This window comes from Anticarsia gemmatalis, chromosome 15 (genome assembly GCF_050436995.1).
Source record: "Anticarsia gemmatalis isolate Benzon Research Colony breed Stoneville strain chromosome 15, ilAntGemm2 primary, whole genome shotgun sequence".
Classification (NCBI taxonomy): domain Eukaryota; kingdom Metazoa; phylum Arthropoda; class Insecta; order Lepidoptera; family Erebidae; genus Anticarsia; species Anticarsia gemmatalis.
The window spans coordinates 10120880-10143181 of record NC_134759.1 but is presented as its reverse complement, the minus strand read 5'-3'; the positions used below and the strand labels follow the sequence as shown (position 1 = coordinate 10143181).

General features: G+C 35.6%; 2 protein-coding genes across 5 annotated transcripts; both read right to left on the bottom strand.

The window, feature by feature from the left end:
• Positions 1 to 839: 839 nt before the first annotated feature.
• LOC142978869 (uncharacterized) lies at positions 840 to 5641 on the bottom strand. 2 transcript variants are annotated; one of them, XM_076123465.1, is made up of 3 exons: positions 5416 to 5641; positions 4290 to 4623; positions 840 to 3955 (listed from the first exon to the last, which is right to left on the bottom strand). In XM_076123465.1, exons 2-3 carry the CDS (start codon positions 4560 to 4562, stop codon positions 1076 to 1078), a joined length of 3153 nt encoding a protein of 1050 aa, XP_075979580.1. In that variant the 5' UTR covers positions 4563 to 4623; positions 5416 to 5641; the 3' UTR covers positions 840 to 1075. The 2 variants fall into 2 exon arrangements, with proteins under 2 accessions (XP_075979580.1, XP_075979579.1); XM_076123464.1 differs by lacking the exon at positions 5416 to 5641 and having other exon boundaries at positions 4290 to 4792.
• Positions 5642 to 5845: 204 nt separating this feature from the next.
• LOC142978940 (uncharacterized) lies at positions 5846 to 19242 on the bottom strand. Of its 3 annotated transcripts, none has more exons than XM_076123585.1 (2): positions 18762 to 19242; positions 5846 to 8628 (listed from the first exon to the last, which is right to left on the bottom strand). In XM_076123585.1, exons 1-2 carry the CDS (start codon positions 19221 to 19223, stop codon positions 7264 to 7266), a joined length of 1827 nt encoding a protein of 608 aa, XP_075979700.1. In that variant the 5' UTR covers positions 19224 to 19242; the 3' UTR covers positions 5846 to 7263. The 3 variants fall into 3 exon arrangements, with proteins under 3 accessions (XP_075979700.1, XP_075979702.1, XP_075979701.1); XM_076123587.1 differs by lacking the exon at positions 18762 to 19242 and adding an exon at positions 13801 to 14280; XM_076123586.1 differs by lacking the exon at positions 18762 to 19242 and adding an exon at positions 11899 to 12383.
• Positions 19243 to 22302: the final 3060 nt, after the last annotated feature.

Here is a 22302-nt window from a genome sequence, read left to right as displayed (position 1 = left end):
TCTGTGTTTGTGTATGTGTAACTAAATTGCATTTCTTTTCTTGTTGGTATTGGAGATTGCCTTCAGATGAAAGTATCGTGTAAATGAGTTTTTCCATGTCTGTTTTCAAGATTCCTGTAATTGATGTCTATTATTTTTAAATTTAATTTTTTTTTTCCGATGGATGAGGGCGGCCCAGGGCCGGTCCTATTGGCGCTCGATGGGGGAGGCCTTTGTCCAGCAGTGGACGATTCCCGGCTGAGATGATGATGATGATGATGATTTTTAAATTTATATTTGCGCATACTTGTAACCATCGGCATTTTTTCTTATACTTACTCTTTAGTATTATTTATAGTATAGTGTAATAGTCTGACTATCCCTGCAACTGCTCCTGCGATTTTTTTCTGCTTTTTAAAACATGTACTTACTTTACTTGTAACATTTATGACGCTTCCCTTACTTCTGATTAATTTAGAAGATTATCTGATTAGTAAAATTCTAACTTTTAAACTCTCGCGTTGCATGTTTAATGTATAATAGAATACGGGAATTAACGCGAACACGCATTTTACCTTAAATGCCTAACGTTTCGGCGCAGGTTGCACTCGCCGTGGTCGCAGGCTGACAGCTGGCAGGCTAAGTGAGACAGAGCAGAGCAGGCATTTTAAGGTATAATGCGTGTTCGCGTTAATTCCCATATTCTATTATACATTAGTAATGTATATGTAATGCAGATCTTAAAAAAGTGCCTTTTAAAACATAATTTTATAATTTAATGTTGGGAAACATTTAACTTATGCAAAGAGGACAAAATGGCAGTTAAATAATACAATCGGTTGTAATAAAAAATATCGTATAATTCATATTTAAATCTTAATAATACGTACATAACTTTAGTTTAACTATAGAAATATCACAATAACAGCTATAATATTAGTAGATATTTAAGTATTTTATAATAATTATTATTTTATTTCTAATTACTTAACTGAGGTACAGCCGTAGATCGCTTGGTTAATATAAATAATCGCAAGTCGTATAATTTTCTGATTCTATTCTGAAAAGCAGCTGTAGTAAGACTAATTACTAAGTATTAAACATAAGCCCTTGGCATAGTAGTGTTTATTCTAACTCGAGGTATATTTAGTACTTTGGGAGGCTCTTCTTCAAAGTCCAGCAGACTGACGTCTTTGGCTCCTTTCGAGACACCAAATTGGTAAGCGACTCCACCAACTACAGCTACGCCTGCTACGGAACCTACGCATATTAGTACTATAGTCACTGTCGATAATCCTGCTTCTACGGGGACTACAATAATGTCATCATCATTTTCATTGTCATCCCCAGACCCTTCTGCAGAACCGTCTTCTCCTGATCCATTGTCTCCGGAGCCGTTGTCACCAGAACCTTCTTCCCCGGATCCATTGTCACCAGAACCTTCTTCTCCGGAGCCATTGTCGCCAGAACCCTCTTCTCCTAATCCATTGTCACCAGAACCCTCTTCCCCGGAACCCTCTTCTCCTGATCCATTGTCACCAGAACCCTCTTCACCTGATCCATCGTCACCAGAACCCTCTTCACCTGATCCATCGTCACCAGAACCCTCTTCACCTGATCCATCGTCACCAGAACCCTCTTCACCTGATCCATCGTCACCAGAACCGTCTTCTCCTGATCCATTGTCACCAGAACCCTCTTCACCTGATCCATTGTCACCAGAACCCTCTTCACCTGATCCATCGTCACCAGAACCGTCTTCTCCTGATCCATTGTCACCAGAACCCTCTTCACCTGATCCATCGTCACCAGAACCCTCTTCACCTGATCCATCGTCACCAGAACCCTCTTCACCTGATCCATCGTCACCAGAACCCTCTTCACCTGATCCATTGTCACCAGAACCCTCTTCACCTGATCCATTGTCACCAGAACCCTCTTCACCTGATCCATCGTCACCAGAACCCTCTTCACCTGATCCATTGTCACCAGAACCCTCTTCACCTGATCCATTGTCACCAGAACCCTCTTCACCTGATCCATCGTCACCAGAACCGTCTTCTCCTGATCCATTGTCACCAGAACCCTCTTCACCTGATCCATCGTCACCAGAACCCTCTTCACCTGATCCATCGTCACCAGAACCCTCTTCACCTGATCCATCGTCACCAGAACCCTCTTCACCTGATCCATTGTCACCAGAACCCTCTTCACCTGATCCATTGTCACCAGAACCCTCTTCACCTGATCCATCGTCACCAGAACCCTCTTCACCTGATCCATCGTCACCAGAACCCTCTTCACCTGATCCATCGTCACCAGAACCCTCTTCACCTGATCCATTGTCACCAGAACCCTCTTCACCTGATCCATTGTCACCAGAACCCTCTTCACCTGATCCATCGTCACCAGAACCCTCTTCACCTGATCCATCGTCACCAGAACCCTCTTCACCTGATCCATTGTCACCAGAACCCTCTTCACCTGATCCATCGTCACCAGAACCCTCTTCACCTGATCCATCGTCACCAGAACCCTCTTCACCTGATCCATCGTCACCAGAACCCTCTTCACCTGATCCATTGTCACCAGAACCCTCTTCACCTGATCCATTGTCACCAGAACCCTCTTCACCTGATCCATTGTCGCCGGAACCCTCTTCACCTGATCCATTGTCACCGGAACCCTCTTCTCCTGATCCATTGTCACCGGAACCCTCTTCCCCGGAACCCTCTTCTCCTGATCCAGTGTCACCGGAACCCTCTTCCCCGGAACCCTCTTCACCTGATCCATTGTCGCCGGAACCCTCTTCCCCGGAACCCTCTTCACCTGATCCATTCTCGCCAGACCCATCATCCCCAGATCCATTGTCTCCGGATCCATTTTCACCTGATCCATTCTCGCCAGACCCATCATCCCCAGATCCATTGTCTCCGGATCCATTTTCACCTGAGCCGTTGTCCTCTCCGGATCCGTTCTCGCCAGAGCCGTTGTCCTCTCCGGATCCATTCTCGCCAGAGCCGTTGTCCTCTCCGGGCTCATTATTGTCTCCAGATCCATTCTCGCCAGAGCCGTTATCCTCTCCGGGCTCATTATTGTCTCCAGATCCATTCTCGCCAGAGCCGTTATCCTCTCCGGGCTCATTATTGTCTCCAGATCCATTCTCGCCAGAGCCGTTATCCTCTCCGGGCTCATTATTGTCTCCAGATCCATTCTCGCCAGAGCCGTTATCTTCTCCGGGCTCATTATTGTCTCCAGATCCATTCTCGCCAGAGCCGTTATCCTCTCCGGGCTCATTATTGTCTCCAGATCCATTCTCGCCAGAGCCGTTATCCTCTCCGGGCTCATTATTGTCTCCAGATCCATTCTCGCCAGAGCCGTTATCTTCTCCGGGCTCATTATTGTCTCCAGATCCATTCTCGCCAGAGCCGTTATCCTCTCCGGGCTCATTATTGTCTCCAGATCCATTCTCGCCAGAGCCGTTATCCTCTCCGGGCTCATTATTGTCTCCAGATCCATTTTCACCTGAGCCGTTGTCCTCTCCGGGCTCATTATTGTCTCCCGGCACATTCTCGCCAGTGCCATTGTCGGTTCCGGGTTCGTTATTGTCTTTGGCTCCGTTTTCACCGGTAGCATTATTATCTCTGGGCACTTTGTCTGAACTATTGTTGTTATTGTCTTCGGATCCTTGCTCCTTGAATCTAGTACCTACATTGTCCCTCAAATTCTCGTTGTCCTTGATGACGTCATTGTCATGTTTTCCTGAATCACCATTATCAGATATTTTAATATTATCAACTGCGCGTGATTCATTATCTGTTACATCAGGTGCGTTATCAATTAACATTGATGGTTTCAGTTTCAAATCCGTAATATAATTCGTTTGTACATTTTTTGACAGGTTTTCATTCAAAGTGTATACGAATGAGTCAACCAATATGGTGTCGTTTCCTCTGCATCGTCCTAATAGATTGATCTGTAAATTTAAAAATACAAATACCTTTTAAATAAAGCCTAAATACAATTTTTTTTAGCATTGAAATTGATGGCTCTAGTTTCGAAATGTACTGACAGGCTTAATCTTTCGACAATCTATTTAAACATAATATAACACGTTTCCAAATGTCATTCTGCTTTTTTCATATAGTTCTCAGATTACTTTGACATGTGTGTAGAAAGTAATACGTCATTGTTATTGTTTAAATATTCTTATTTTAAATACTTGTAGTAAAAATTTTGGGCAAATTTCTTAATTGTAATATGACCTTGAGCAAACTTTTACTAGAACTTCAGCAGTTTTAAATACTTACATAACCAGCACCTGTCCAGTCTATGTTTATCGTCATTATGGACCATCCTGGCACGAAGTCATCGCTGGTATAAACATCGGTAATGATAGGCATATTATCCTCCTCTTTCAGCACAGATATGACCAAACTACTGCTCTTGAACATTGTTTCAACGTACACAAACAGCTCTAAAGTACTATTTCGGAATAAATTTATAGGAAACGAAGAAGAACAACTGTTCTGTTCCGCTCGAATCGCTTTAGTACTTCCATTCACCGGCGCTGCTATTTTCATTACCTCATAATCTACTAAATACCAAGGAGATTTTTGCACACAACGTTTTTCACTGAACAATCTGTAAAAATCCACGTCAAATGAATAGTGAACACCCAAATCTTGCGACCACACTGACACTGCCAACAGTAATATCAATAAACGAACCATATTTAGAGCTCCTTTCAAGAAACCAACGGAAAATATACAAAAGGTGACACTACTAGTTATTCGTTTGCCGATAATAAATGTATTTTTGACACATTATCTAATTGGCGTGTATTGTGTCCGACTAATCTTTTAATGTATTGAGAAAGATAATGTTATATTGTAAAAGTCCCTTAAAATCCATTATTTGACTGCTATTCTGAAACTATTTTATTTCTTCTTTTGAACCTGAATAAAATTTCGAAAAGCTGTTGAAAATTAGAGTTGTATTACAGATACTATCATATTTATTATTCAAAAATAAGATTCTATTTAAATCCACTTACTAAATCATATGCAGAGTCCAAGTATTCGTCACCCTCAATTTTGTTTTGTACTCGAATCATTTTTTGTAAAAGAAATACAGTAGTGCTGATAAATGACTAATTAAAACATTCAAACAAACACACATTAAAATCTGATCTACATTATAGATATTAACATTCCGTGTTCGCGTTGGAATTTTAGGTAATTCCCTGGTTTCATTCTATTATCAAGATGTTTTTTGATTGCCCAATGAAACGAAATCGACATATTTGTAATAAACGTCAAGTTCAGCTTCTTGATTACAGCTATAGAAAGAGTGACGTCAACGATTTAAAACTGTAAATAACTTCTCTTAATCATAAGAGATGGAGACAGCTTCTTAAGTACAATAAGTACCTACCTACATTGTGTTTTGTTTCATAGAAACTTCCAACTATATTTGAATCGGCTTTCGGTTAAATTTCACATGGGTATCGGGTCTTTACAACCCAGTCACCTGGGTTATAACACGATACCTCTCGGTGACACTGGTTGTCAGACTTTCAAGCTTCTGACTACTGTATCTTGTCTTGTTTCCAATTGGTAAATGTGCGGTATCGCCTTGCCATTATTTTCGTTAAGATATTGGTAATCGGCGCCACACCTTGCCTTATCTGACGGCCATGGTATACAGTTCTTGTACCGCTTTAGTTAATGTAATTATTGTAGGCAAATATCTAGAAGATTTGCATTAATCCGATAAATTTGTCATCGTAACTAAATTGATCGCCATTTCTATATAGAGTAAGGTCATTAATTTATCTGAATTATTTATATTATCTTTAGGTGCATTTGCATCAATATGTTTTCCAAGTAGTTCTTAATGTCGTCACTAGATGTCGGTGTCATGTTGAAAGGCGTAAAATTTATATGAAGTAAATGATTCTCGTAAAGTAGTTGCAAGTGAATTAAAACGATTTTAGTATAATAAAAATAATTTGTATTTACACATTGATATTTTACAAAAAGAGATTATTCGAGTATATAACGATTTTAATTAAATAATGTTTACATGAACCTTAGAGAACTAGGTGACGTTAATGTTTTGACAAAATAAACTTTATTTTTGGCATGTGCCGTATGATAGTATGGCTTTATGTATATAAAGATTAAACAAATTATCACTTTATAGATAGTAATCAAAATTAACTGTACAAATAAATGTACGAGTAAATTTTCATGAGTATTATTTTTTTAGTTTAATTAATCTTTCATGTTATAACAACAAATATGAAACTGCCGTCCCGTTTATAGAGATTTGAGTCAAAATTATGATGATTTGTAATATAAAAATATACATTAGAAAGATTTTAAACATAAGAAAGGTTACCTGAGAATCCTCATCTTCATAAACGCACCGAATATCGTCACAGCATAAATTTTTGCATAAGTTTATCATTTCTTTGCCTGTATGACCGGAATCCCAACTCAAAGAAAGTAAAGGCGGGACTTAACATAACTTACGTAATTTTTATGTCACTTTATCTGTCAAAATAAGTTATCTGATACTTAACAATGAGATAGGAAACCAACCTTTAATATGTTCAAAACTTAGCCTTAATATCTGAGGAACAATTCACGTAATTTTAGTCACTCAAAATGACTAGTAACGATGCATGCGTACATTTTATTTCCTTTTGACAACATTTCAGTTTGAAACCGAGATCGATACTAAATCGGAATGATATTTAGAAAATGTTTAACTACAAGAATTGCCTCTCGTTTTATGTACAATGTCACGTTTACTCTTAGGGCATATAAATAAGATGAAAAGGGACATACAATATTTACAGCGTGAAAGTCGATGGGTGACGGTGAAATTAATATTTTAACAGTTCAGTTTTTCAATGATATTATTACAAAATTATAGTTAAAATGATAGTATTTTTATGATAATGACGTGAATGACCACATTGTGTTTGAAAACGAACCGGTTTGACTTGAAGTAGCGTTGCACTATTTTAAGTCTTTAAAACTTTTGCCAGTGCCAACAAAAAACTATGAATACACTATGGGACTAATATAAGTTTAGTTGTTTCGCTGGAAAATTATATTTACATTTTATATCACGTGCAGCGAAAGTCATAGCGAAGCTGAACATCCGTCCGAATCTTTACAAAATACTAGTATTTTCTAGCAGCAAAGATCAGATAAGCATTACTAGTCCCATGAAAGACAAAATTAAGCGATAGCAACAAAAATCGCTAGTCTAAGGCAGAAACGTATTACTTCTCGCATAAGGATTGGTATTGACATTAGGGTACACATGCTTAACCCTAGGCATTTTGAAATTACTATTAAACTCTGAATAGTCCAACAAAGCAGCAGCTTCGGCTCTCCCTCTTATCTTACCAAGCCAGTAGAAGAAAATGCAAAGAAGAATAAGGACTAGTAATGAGAAAAGAACTAGCAATGAAATGTTCAAAGGGGTACCGAAACATTCTTTGGTATCGTCAATAGGGGGCACAGGCGTCGTTGATGATGTGGTCACGATCGTTGTGTCGTTTTCGTCTGTCGTATCATCTTCTTCGGTGAATTCCGTTGTTGAATCGGTACTTTCCGTTACAGGTGGAGTCATGGGCTCTGTCGTACTGTCTACGGTGGTTTCTTCTGTGCTTCCAACAGTAGTATCCGTAGGGTTAGGTATCGAGCTGTCAGTGGTAGTGTCAGTATTGCCTACTGAAGTGGTTTCGGTAAATTCTTCTGTGGTACTCTCTGTAGTCATTTCTTCTGTTGTACTTTCGGTTGTTGCTTCTTCCGTGGTACTTTCGGTAGTTACTTCTTCCGTGGTACTTTCAGTGGTATATTCTTCTGTTGTACTTTCAGTAGTTACTTCTTCAGTGGTACTTTCAGTAGTCATTTCTTCCGTTGTACTCTCTGTGGTATATTCTTCCGTCGTACTTTCAGTCGTATATTCTTCTGTGGTACTATCAGTAGTTACTTCCTCAGTGGTACTTTCTGTGGTTGCTTCTTCCGTGGTACTTTCAGTGGTATATTCTTCCGTAGTACTTTCAGTAGTAGCTTCCTCCGTAGTACTCTCGGTGGTATATTCTTCCGTAGTACTCTCGGTGGTATATTCTTCCGTGGTACTTTCAGTAGTATATTCCTCCGTTGTACTTTCGGTAGTTGCCTCTTCTGTGGTACTTTCGGTAGTAACTTCCTCCGTAGTACTTTCAGTAGTTGCTTCTTCTGTCGTACTCTCAGTTGTATATTCTTCCGTTGTACTTTCGGTAGTCATTTCTTCAGTGGTACTTTCTGTGGTTACCTCCTCTGTGGTACTTTCGGTAGTAGCTTCTTCTGTCGTACTCTCAGTTGTATATTCTTCCGTTGTGCTTTCCGTAGTCACTTCCTCAGTGGTACTTTCAGTAGTTACTTCTTCGGTGGTACTTTCAGTAGTTGCCTCTTCTGTTGTACTTTCAGTAGTTACTTCCTCTGTGGTACTTTCAGTAGTCATCTCAGTGGTGGTCTCTTGCTCGTAAAGCAAGCATTCGTCTTCATCATAGCCCGGTGGAATGTACCGGAATGAGTCGACTAAAACAGTGGATTGTGCTGATGCCATTCCCAGGAAAACGATCTGCAACAAAATATAAGGTTTTAAGAATCCGTACTAGGACGTACTAATGTAAATCATAGAGTGATTGTTATAGATTGGGCTTCTTTAAGAAAAAACCACGCGGGCCGAGCCACGGCAGCTTTTAATGCAATAGACTATTTAAGTTGTACGCAAACGTAGAGTTGATCAGAAATAATTTGAAGATAGTTCTATTAATTTTGTTAAAAATAAATATCATTTTTATTACTTTAATAATATAACAGTCCATCGCAGAATAACAGAATAACATGTCTGTTATTTATCTTGACAATTAATAAACAATCCTAGAGTAATTATGGTGTTAAACGCTCAACGTCTTTATTACAAATACCCACGTATCAGAAAAATTTAAAATTAGAGCTTGTAAATGGAGAAAATGCGACGCAAACTTTTGCGATGCGGGTGGCTATTTATTCTTGATGCGATTCAATAACCAAATACAATGTGATGTTGCATCTCAGTTTTGTGTATCAATTTAAAAGTGTTATGTTTGTATATTTGTAACTCAAATAGTAGTTTTGTTTAATTGATTCGGAGGCGCAGTCGGCAGTGTATGCGATTGTATAGTGGTTGCAGGTCTGAATCCTGGGTTGTACCCAACATTAATTCCCAAGTTTTTCTCGTAAGTAATCCTTGGTGAATTGCCAAAAGTTAGTAAATTGAGGTTGATAGGTCGGTCCTGCTCCTGACCTCTCGCTTTGTACAAGTTGTTGATCAGTGTTGGTCTATACCACCGAGCAATTAGAGTGATAGAATAGATAGTGTACCGTATTGTACATACAGTTGGACACTAAAAAAAGTACCACACCGTCGGCTGGTTTTAATAGAATGTAGCCGAATATAGTTTAGTCTGGTCTACAAGACATGAGTGTTTCAATACTGACATCATTTATAGTACCAATTACTCACAAGTCGTAACAATAAAATATATTGGATTTATTGCCTTTAGCCTTAATTTTGATTTCATATCACTATATCATTCTCAGTACAATTAATTGTTTCGGGTATGCATTTATGATCATATTTTTTGAGACCTAATCGAAACGAGTCATCGTGATTTTATTGATGTCCAGTAATATTGCACAAGGTGATATTATGTATATTGTTTAAGGTTGCTCACAGCAGCTTTTTGTGATAAGAGCCGTATTCAAATATATTTCAGGAAATAGATGCATTTAATTCTATCTTAATGATAATTTGAAAAATGAGCATACTGTACTTAAACTACATGTGCATAAACAAGAATGGTTTAAAATATTTTATGTGTTAATTTAGGTTACAAACTATCCGTGAGACACATTTCATTCAAAACAATTCAGTAGGTTCTGCGCGTAAGAGTAACGTACATACTAATAATATTAGTAGCGTAATACGATGTCTTTGGCTTACAAAGAATGAATTTTTTTTTTATTAATTGGTTTAATCGCTTAGCGATTATATTACCCAATAAAGTTTAACAAAGAAATATTACAAAACAACAAAAAATAATTATTATTCTAATACATAAGAAATAAGTGCATTAAGACCATATTACTACAATAACTGTTTATAGTGGCAGAACTGCAACCGGATTGGCTAGGTATAATTAATCAAGACACAATTCAGCCAACCTATACAAACATAAAGCCTCATCAGACAGAGTGGAAGCTAAAACACTATTGCAATATCCTAACTGCAATCTTTTGAACTAAATCTAAATCTACAAAGAATATTGTAGGCCGCTTGCGAAGATATATGAGGTGTTAATCAATTAGGTGCATATCACGGCACGTTCAACAGATTATAATTGATACACACGAACAGTTTAATAAACCTTTATCAAAAGAAAATTAGTAACACATTTCGCGCTTACGCTCAACGCGTATATTGATGTGAACCATTGAACATTCGAATTTGGCAGTTTGCAAGGCGTGCCGTTAAGGTAGTTCCTTCGGACCCGAACGTCATAATACGGCTTAAAAATTCGGGCGCGGCGGTGTCGAGGGGCATAGTTCAAAAACATTCATCTAAACATGTTTAATGCCGAACCGAACCGTGTAGCAAGCCTTACTGAATAAGTAACAAACAATTTTTATTTTACATACACATATACCTACATAGAATTCGACATACATAACACGCCAGTTACACCCGAAGATTTAGGAAGAGGTGTATAATATACACCCACATTTCGCCGTTAACGTTAGTTGCAAAAGAAATTAGTTAAAGTTGTATTTATTAAAATAAATATGTTGTACAGTACCTTAGTAGTTGTATAATAAGTATTTAAAATAGTTATTTATGAATAAATAGTTGATTTTTCTTTTTGTTTTATACAGAAGCATTTTTTACACCAGATTTCTTCCACTGAATAGAGACTATATAGGGACTGAATATAGATTAATTATGTACGGTTAACTAAATGTTGCTCTAATATTACAAAGTAATGATATTCAAGTTTAAAAGTTATATTTTCGAAATGCAAGCGATATGATAATACGGAGTGAAGAAAGTGAAATTCACGGAAAAGGATTAAATTTTATTTTATCATTGTAAGTAGATTAGTTTGTCTAAAGGGAATATTTCAAAATTAAAATAAAATATTAATTAACTTCGTCCAGTTTTTAAATAGTATTGCTATAATAGATGCCAGTGCACATTTCTTTTTCAGTTTAAGCTTATGTACCTTAAGAAAATAATTATTTTGCACATTAGTCTTATATTATCCTATACAGAAATATTTAACTAAGCTTATATATTCACTTAACGGGCCCCCATTAACTGTTCATATAACGTAATAAATAGGGTCCATAATTATATAAAACTATATTTTTGATTATGCATTCAGTTTCATTTCATAACCTCAAAGTTTTCTTAATATTCAATAAAATTACGCAAAATCTGTTTTTTTTCGAATAAAAACATTAAGTTTCAATAAGTTGTTCACCCAAGCGCCATCTAGGTGAGAATACTAATAAATTATTTACGTGCGGTGACCGGCCCTTGTAAAGCTTCCTACACATTTGATTAACACACTTTTGAATGTAATTTTTTTAAATAAACTTATCTATTGACAATTTACAACACTGACTGGCATTTAATTTAATTATTTAAATTATTCTGAATTACAATAATAAACGAACCACTGGCGATTTACAACACCGCGGCGTTTTGGTTTAAAAAAAAACACAGAATTGTAAGCTTTTGAATTAATTCGGATGTTTTAAAATATTATTTTTAAAATTCATACACAATGAAATTAAAAATACTCACATAACCGTCATACGTTCCCGAACCTACTAAAGGGAAACTCAAAGTGCGCCAACCGGGAACGAAACTTGGGTCCAGAGGAGTGTTCCCGACAGAACCGACCGCGGCATCAGGTCCACCTTGCACTATCTGGTGTCCTAGCACTGATATATGGTCATTACTGGCCGCTGACTCCATGAAAACTTTCACTTCAACAATACCACCGGCGGTCATAGGAAAGGTAAACGACGCTACACAACTAAGAACTTGTTCGGGACTTATAAATTTCGTGCTCCTTTCGTCTTGACCCACAATATCAGTATCCTCGTAATATTGAAGGCCCCATTTTTGCAAACCGATGCAAACCCCCATATCCGTAGTAAATAAATCATCGTAACCTTCTTCAAACGTGTATGTCACACAAGATTCACCGAAACCATGCGACACTAGGATCAAAAATATCGATGTTCGTAACATTTAATTATGTTCGGACCGTGCATGCGATTCTAATAGTGTCTTCCAATAGACATGAAATCTCTATAAATTAAGCTTCGTATAATAATCAGATACGTATCATAATTATTCACAATAGTATTTTGGATAAGATAAAGTTCTATGTAAACGAGTGATAATAGTTTCGTGATATAATTGTTTTGTCTTAGTTCTTAAGACCTACTTTATGTTTATAATTCGTGCCGCGGATTTATGAGGGATTAAAGCGATTCTTGGGAAAAATATTCAATTTATCTAATTACTGATAATGTCATAAAGACATGACTAATGGATTTAGGATGACCTTTAACCCAATATGTTATAGTGCAATAAGTACTTTAAAATATAGTTTTTTATAAACAGACGTTAATATATAATTTCTTTTATATATTTTGAAATTGAGGAGCTCGTTAACAACAGCCGCGCGGATCGATCTCTTAGTTTAAGCTTGCCGAGGTGGTTCTTTGACCATCTCATACATATCGAGTTCCCCAATGTTTCGGAAGACACGTTATATTGTGGATCCCGGCTGTCAATTTCAAAGATCTTTGACGGTCGTTAACAGAAGCTTGAAAGTCTGACAACCAGTCTTAGGATGTCAGTCGCTTCATGTAAATTATTTTCGGGTGAGGCTGGAAGCCGACTCCAACATAGTTTGGAGCAAAGGCTAGACAGATAGATATTTTGAATTTACGTTCAAGGACGGAATAGCTAATATTTTTTTATAAAACATTATTTAAAAAGGAGCATTTTACGAATCGAAGGTTTGTCTTCGGTTTATCCGAACTGACGGTGCGAGAAGCAGATAACTATGCCACTAGGTCATCAAATGAGATAGATTGTTAAGTTATGATCGAATACGACATCGTAATGGTGTAGTAAAAATAATTAGAGTAGAAATAATGAGTAAGGAAGCTCCTCGCAATGCGGGCACCACATACGTTGAAATATGAGTTTTTATGGATCAATCGCAGAGATTTTAAGATTTTATCCGCATCGTAAGCTGCTTTGCAAGATGGTTATGGTATTTTTGGCTAAAATTAACAAGATTAAAACATATAAATTTTACTGAGGACAATAAAATTAAAGATTGTCTTTATATTATCTAAATTTCTCAAACGAGTGTAGCAAATGTTCAATCAAATCAAAAAAATGATAAATTTAAGAGAGTAAATAATGTTAACTTTTAATCAGGGATATTTTTAAAAATATAGTCGTCATTTTAAAAATGCAGTTCTCTACCAATACTACCTTTTAAATATCTCGATGTGTGTTAAAATACTCAAGCTCTCGAAAATGTACCGGAGATACACACTATCATATCAATATAAACAAAAAACGTGCCGGTTTATAGTAAGGTCAATGAATTGTTAGCAACATTTTAGGAATTATATAAGTATAACATTTTTTTAGAAAACTTTAAAAAATACTCACATAACCCTCAAATGATTCTGTATTCGTTCCTTGTATCACAACAGTTAAATTATGCCAACCTCTTACAAAATCTGCCGCGCTTGCAGAATTAGTTGTTGTTCCTACATTGTTATGGTTTGCATTCACTGTCGCCATCACTGTTATTGAATCTGAATTAGTTGGTGTATCCATGTATCTTGTCACTATAATCCTACCCTGAGGGGCCATTGGAAACGTGAAAGACGTTACACAACTAACAAGAGTTCCAGGTGATATAAACTTAGTACTAAGTTCATTCTGACCCTCAACATCTGTATCCTCGTAATGTCCTATCTCCCACATAGGTCTATCGGCACACATTCCCACTGTATTAGTAAATAAATCATTGAAACCATCTTCAAACGTATATCGTTCACAAGGTTCACTGAACGTCACACACATTATGAGTACTAACAATATACAAACTCGTCGCATTGTTTCTACCCGCGGCGCTAAACTGTTTCAAACATGTATGTGTTCTAATAGACACAAAATCTCTATAAGTTAAGCTTCATATTATAATAAATTAATCAACCTTATCATGGATAAGATAACATTCTTTGTAAGCAAAGTAAATCAATAGATAATTTATATGCTATTTGTTTTGTCTGCATACAAGACAACTTTTTTCTCCGGATATATGAGTTGCGAGTATGTTTATAGCGAGCCTATATCTATTGTCATTTTATCATGATGTATTATTATTTTTAGATTGTTTTTGTTGTAATAAACGATTAATTTCAGTGGCAATGTCTTCAATTAAATGTATGGCTTAGTGGATTATCCGTTCATGCCTGTCAGATATTTAAAGAATCCGAAATTCAGGATGAGACTATATAATAGCAAAAAAATAGTCATGGTTATTTTGTTTTCATAAATTATTTCGTAATTTTCTTCATCACTTTTCATTTTCGATTTGTTTGTTTGTCAGTATCGTACTGTCAAAGGTACGCGCGGTTATCATGGCGTGCGTTGACTGTGTGTGGCAATATGATAGAGATAGCGGCATAGAAAATGATGCTATAACGAAAGATAAAAGAGAAACGGATAAAAGCTCTCCTTTAACAGTAATCAATGTTTGTGAAACGGATGCAACGGAAGGATTAAGTGATGATGATCTCGGGATTATTAATAATTGCTGCAGAGATTAATTATAGGAGACCGTTTAAAGACTAAAGTTTTGGAATTTTTGGGTAAAAAAGTACAAAAATTAGACAAACAGCATTACGGACGCTTTCTATAGTAATATTGAACCGGATAGAATTTCTTATTGCATAAACGACATGAATAATCATTTTGACGCCTTCACTACAGTCATAGGAGTACGTAATTTAGATTAGGTGCAATTCATTAAGTTGTTTAGATGTAATCGTAGACCCATCAATTTATTGTTAATCAACGATTTCCTTGTTAACTGACATATATGATGTTATCGTGAATCTCTTATCTTCATATAAATACTTGGTTTTAGAAAACAATTGTAGTTACCGACAAAGCTGCCGACATGGAAGGATCTGAAGAAGCCGAATTGACAATAGATAAAGTGTGCTCTAGGCTTTTATAAAGAAAATTTGACTAAAGGCCTATTGTAGAAAATGACGCAGAATTTAATGATAATAAGTCCAATTACTAAATTACTTAAGGCTTTAATGATAAAGTGATCTTGTGTGGTGATGTATAGCAAGCATTGTATATAGGTATGTTTTTAAACTAAGATTAGATAGAATACTTATGAAATGAACTTTAGGTGCGATAGCACATACATACTCGTATACAAGTGTAGTAGTACTTTACAGATTGCTAATTTTGACTAGGTACTTTATATTTATAAGATATTGGTATTGTTTTTTTTGGAACATTATTCCATGAAAAAATAATATACCTTTTATTCACCTTATAGCCAATTAAACCACAAATAAAGATATATGACGGTAAACTTAATGGCCAATATTTGAACAGCAGTAGTCAGAGTAGTTTTTTACTACTTTTTTGACAAATGTCATCAGTAGGTATACTAAGAATAGCTGTTTTGATACCTTTAAAATTACATAAGTACTTTTCATTTTGATTATGATAATTCGAAGTCAATTCGTTATATAAGTATTAAAGAATAAATAATAAAATATGTATTTTTAAATTTTTATCTTGAATATTTTTGACTGAATCTATATGACCTGTAATACCATAGTCTCCACGTCATGCCACACATGACGTGAACGCTAAATACAAACAGTAGCGGGATTACAGACTTTTGATAACTATAATCTTGTCAAAAAGTACAACTGTCTTAATTATATATTCTGAATTAAATAAATAAAAATGGTTAAATAAATTTTACCCATTAATGTCCCATTGCAGGGCAAGGGTCTCCTCCCGTAATAAGGGAGGGGTTAGGCCATGAGTTCACCACGCTGGCGAAGTACGGGCCCGGGACTTATATTCAGAATTAGGAACATTTTATTTTTGTTTTATTCTCTGTATTGGCTTTATAGTTCTTATATTGTAGCTAGCTAACCGGGCAAATGTCGTTTCTAGCGTCCAAGTGATAATGTTTTCCCAGTGGGTCCTAGTCGATATTCTGTTACCTAGGTTATTTAAATTGTACCAATCCTGCTGTGCATTTCTCTACAGTCGGTGCTGTCGAGTATCCGAAGTTTGTTATTTAAAATGTATCGCCATAGTTCCTACGACGCCCGTTAGCTAGCCGCTGTCAGTAGTCGATAGTAGTAGAGAATCGAGCTACTGTGAGGGAGTTCATACTTATACAAGGTCTAACCCCGGTTTCTAAGGTACATTTAGCGGTAGTTTATCTAATCAATAGCGTTCAAACTCATATAAAAAAACTCTATTGAATAGATAAACTACCGCTAAATGTACCTTAGAAACCGGGGGTAAGTGTGTCCGACACAACCCACAAGAGGTCAAAGTACAGGATCGATGTGTCTTTGTATATGTATTTCTATACGAAATTTGAATGGTTTCTGATTTAGAGATATTGAAAAGAATTTTCAGTACTTTCGTGTATTTTATATTTGAAATAGTCCTCTTTATAACTAGCATATCAGCTGTGACTATTTAATATATTTATTCATAATCAAATATTTTATGTGAAACTAGACCACGATAGTAGATACAGTTGCTTATCTAATATTTATCTTTTTTCTAGATCGAAGATAATTTCTTTATTATAATGTGACGCCGTTATGTGTGTAGTATTTAATCATTGTTGTAATTTTATTATTTGCTTCGCTTTGGGACTTCCGGTTCAACAAATAAATAATTGAACTAGCACTGTGCGGGGGACACTCAAGAAAATAGAACTGAATTTTTGGGCATATGTCACATAAGTCAGTCTAGTACAGCCAGTAAAGAATTTACGTCGTTAGATAACTTTATTCAGAAAACAAATATGTCATAGCATTTTTTTTAAACGTCAATTTAATTCGAAATATTATTGTTATTTCAAAAAATAGGCTGGTAAGTCAATAGAAATAAAATATATTGGCCTTATAAAGACGCCTGTTCTACCCGAAGGTGTAAGCAGACCTGTACGAAATATACGTTCGCCATTAACAATGGTACTCTCTTGTAATATGGAGCGAACCTATTGACATTTAAATCGCACGTTACCTGCGTGAAACTGTTGGCCTGTGGCCACTGTTTTGAAATTTTCTAATATTATAGTTCATAATATATATTTTGTCATGTTTGGCCTTAGCATAAACATGGACCTGAGTCATGATGGCGTTGCAATTTCTTGCAAAGCTACTATCTGGAGCATATCCCTTATGTCATTAACTCTTAAAACTAGCTATGTAACATTAGTTATTGTAAAGTTTACTTCATAGCGGAGCTTCCGTTGAACGAAATAGGCCCTAAATGAGCACCTTGTACAACTACAATTACATTTATAGGCTGTTTAACATGCGTACTATGACGACGCACTGAATTCATCAGTCTTGATAAAGTTTGATCGATGTTTCAAATCACTAATAACCATCAACAATACTGCTTCAACTAAATGTATTGTACGCAGAGGAGCCATAAGATCCTGTTCACGTTTTATATCATCAATATTAATTTTATTTTTCATTTAGAAAAATAAAAACCGTAGTTTGTAATTCAGAACTTTGTTATTTAGGAGATAATGTTATGAAATCTATTATCTATTAGTCAAATCAAAATGCCTATTTCAAAGTTCACCTTTGTTTCTAAATGATATGAAAATATAAAGTCCATATTATCTAGCATACAGTAGTACACTACGTCTATGCTTTATAATTGCGCAAAATATCACATGTTTTTCCTCGCGGATGCGTTCTACCAAGTACTAAAGTAGGTCCTAAATGACAACTTAATGTCATGTTGTACCACAGAGGCTGATGTTACACGATTCTTTAAAACTCATCTAGTCATTCTACAAAGGGCAATTTCCACAAGTTCATTCAAATTCTAAATGCTCATTGGTTGTGTTTATTTTCAAACGATTTAATTGGTCATAGCTGGTGGTATTATCTAGTCGATTAAAATATATTGATACGCCTTTTCAATATTTGTGTAACGAATTTGCTGTACGTGAGGCACTTGAGAGGTGACCTGCTTAGGCATTACATATATTAGCCTATGACAACAATATTCGAATGAAGCGAAGAAAGCTATGATGTTGATAGACATGTATGATTAATAGGTAGCATTTTTAGAAGGTGAGACAACCAACTGACTAGTCACTGCAGTAGTTCTGAATACAAATAAAATTATTTGACTTTGTGATATTGATATTATGTATGTAATTATTTGTAAATCCTATGTTTACTATACTTAAACGATCGATCAACTCACTTATCAAAGCCTAAAATTATCACGTGAACAAACGGTAAACAATTTGTAAAAACATTTTTTAAATATACGTTAACTGGACATTGAAAGGTACATAAAATACTTACGTATCCATCGAATGTTTGTGTGTTCGTTCCTGGTATATTAATTGTGATATTATGCCAGCCTCTTACAAAGTCTGAAGCACCCGCCGAGTTCGTCATTGTTCCCACACTGTTATGGTTACCATCAGCTGAGTACACAGTTGCCATCACTGTTATTGAATCAGTTGTCACTGCCGGATCCATGTACCTAGTCACTTCGATTCTTCCCGTCGGCGCCATAGGAAATATGTAAGACGTTACACAACTAACAACCGTTCCAGGAGAAATGAACTTAGTACTAAGTTCATTGTGATCATCCACACCTATGTCTGCGTATTGTCCAAGAGTCCACAGAGGCCTGCCGATGCACATTCCCATTGTATTCGAAAATAAATCATCGAAATCTTCTTCAAACGTATATCTTTCACAAGAATCACTAAACGACACACATACATACAAGATGAACAATATACAAACTCGTCTCATTGTTCCTACCCGTGACGCTTAACAGTTTCAAACATGTATGTATGCTAATAGACACCAAATCTCTATAATTTAAGCTTCATATTATAATAAATTAATCAACCTTATCATGGATAAGATAACATTCTTTGTAAGTAAAGTAAATCAATAGATAATGTAAAATGCTATTTCGTTTTGTCTGCATTCAAGACAACTTTTTCCTTTGGGTACGTCTAGGTTCACTGTCTCTCTGTCATAACATTAATCTACGTTCATTTACGTCTCAGTACAGGATGATTTGCAATTAAGTACTTATAGTACGGACTGCATGCTAACAGTATCGTGGATTATCAGTTGACTAACGTGTTCAGTGATGGTCAAGGCAACCTCATATCAATCGGATAAGGTCTGTTTTGTTACAATAAATATTTCCTACACTATTTTATCAGTGTTTTATTTTCATAATGTCCGGCTACTTTGCTTTATTTTCCTATTTGATTGTTGCACCGCTGTATTATTTCAGGTTAGCCCTTATTGATGAGAAAGTCTTGGTAACGGTAGTCATAAAGCCAGCATCAATGCAGTACATAAAGTTGTTCTACGAAATTTAAAAGCAACCTATTGGTATAAAATTATGAATTAAAATTTTTGAACGCAAATAAAATTTAATTACAAAATATTACCATTCTGGGCAAAAGTATTGACCTCGTGAAAGTATCAACATAAAAAATCTATACTAATATTATAAAGCTGAAGAGTTTGTTTGTTTAATTGTTTGTTTGTTTGTTTGTTTGTTTGAACACGCTAATCTCAAGAACTACTGGTCCGATTTGAAAAATTATTTCAGTGTTAGATAGCCCATTTATTGAGGAAGGTTATAGGATATATATCATCACGCTACGACCAGTAGGAGTACCAGTACCAGTAAAAAATATAACAAAATCGGGGAAAAAATCACTTATTCTCTCTTATGTGACGCAAGCGAAGTTGCGCGGGTCAGCTAGTAAAAAATAAATCCCTCACGAACAACTTTTTACAACAAAAAAATTTATGGTCTAAGAACAATGCCTTGCAAAATACCATTAGGAAACATAATTTCTATTAGTATGAACAAATGTTCATACAACTTCAATACAATTTCCAACTATATCTATGTCACACTACAATAAAAATAGTTTTATTCCATAAAATAATTTATCATTGTATAAGTAAACTGATAGGAATTGTGACAAGGATATTTTATTTTAGGTTTCTTGTATGAGTCAACTCTGTGATAAATTTGTGATGTCACAGAAGAGAAGTTAAAATACATCTGGGCACAAAAGAGGGTAGACTGACTTGTATCCTTCTCGTAGGAATACGATATGAACTGAAACGGTTTGACGCAGCCAATTAAGCAAATTCTGTTGTTAATGATACATGTAGGTTACTAAACAGAGCAAAATAAACAAAAAACATTCATGTGTTTTTATTGCATACAACCAATTGATAGACAGTGCATTAGATTATAGACTGAACACTTAGTGGAGAGCCTTAGAAGCAAAATTTGTATACATAATTGAGAATTTAGATCATCAGTGAACCGTAGCTCTATGCGGCTGTCAGTAGCTTGTTTAGTTTAGTTGTCAGTTGCTTGAGAGCTAGAGCTACATTATTTTAAAAATATACTTAATAATTATTACCTAGATAAAACGTGTATACGAAGGCTCTCTACTAACTTGTTAGACTAGAGTTCCAAAAAGTTTTTATTTCGATGTTCCAAACAAACAGAAAGTACGACTACTAAATTAGTATTTAGTACCAGGGACATCGCATTTTCCGATCTTGCAGTCTATCTGTATCAGTAATATAATCAGGCCATTCACAGAATTGGTCGATCTGAGTCAATTTCTTTTATTGTATCCCTGATATCTTAGTCTTGTTATCTACTTGTTGATCGTCACTACTACACCTGATATTCAGCTACTGCTTGTCCATCCTTCCATCACAATTTATAGGTATAGTCATTGTCATTGCGTACATAATGTAAGAGTTTTGTGCTCGATAATAGATAGACAAATCTTCAATGTCCGTTGAGAACTGTCCTTGAATTAGTATTAGTATATAATTATGCTTATAAAGTAGGTACATACAAATTGTTTACATAAGAGTTGCTAGATTTTGTATTTATTAAACGTGTAATGCTGAAACCTGTTCAATTTTATTTTGTGTTCACTTACAGATTTTTCTGTCGGTGAAATTATGTTAAAATAAATTTCATAATACCTAGTAGTTCGTAAAGACAAAGTACTTAATATATTTTAATCCGAGTAATTAGTAAATGAAGCATTACCTCTACATGAATATAATTGTCATGACAATTCGTTGCTACGGTACCTATTTATTTGCAATTTTTGTCATATTGTAAGTGTGCAACGGACAAACAGAGAATTTTATCTTTTTTAATGTCCGAATTCCTTTCATTGATATGAAGAGATGAAGTAATCGATTACACATATTTGTTTATGCAACGGATTTAATTATCAGTAGTTATATCTATTCGTCATACATTTCTTGGGAAATGCATATTACGCCAATATTGGCATTTTCTCGAGGAAATTCTTTAGTTGTTTTTGCTTATTAGTCGGTACCAGTTCCTCAATTCTCTACCACTATCGACAACCGGCTAGCTATCGAATTTTGACATTTAGAATGTACTGAAAGAATTGAGCTACAATAGCTTGATTCTCTACTACTATCGATTACCGACAACCGGCTTGTCATCGACAAATTTTGTATGAAAATTTGATCAGCGCCTCTGACGGGGGTCGAAGGAACCAGTTTGGCAGTACATTCCAAATATCAAAATTTCGATACTCGACAGTACCAAATGTATAGAATCGCGCAATTCTTGGTTTCATTTTGTAGACTTTTTCCATACAATTTAATTCTTCAATTTAATGTTGGATTGCCAGTTTTAGGCAAATGCCGATTCCAATTATAGGCAGAATTACCGGTGTAGAGACTAACATTACATCCCTGAAATTGAAAATTTTAAAGCTTCATAGTAACTTGATTATTTACTCGTATATTTCTTTCATTGTTTTTAGCAAATTAAAAGTTA

Coding starts and splice junctions, on each gene's coding strand:
- LOC142978869 (XM_076123464.1), bottom strand. CDS start 4,712: ATGGTTCGTTTATTGATATTACTGTTGGCAGTGTCAGTGTGGTCGCAA. Junction 3,956..4,289: donor ACTGGACAGGTGCTGGTTAT/GTAAGTATTTAA, acceptor TTAAATTTACAG/ATCAATCTATTAGGACGATG.
- LOC142978940 (XM_076123585.1), bottom strand. CDS start 19,223: ATGAGACGAGTTTGTATATTGTTCATCTTGTATGTATGTGTGTCGTTT. Junction 8,629..18,761: donor CACAAACATTCGATGGATAC/GTAAGTATTTTA, acceptor ATTTTGTTGCAG/ATCGTTTTCCTGGGAATGGC.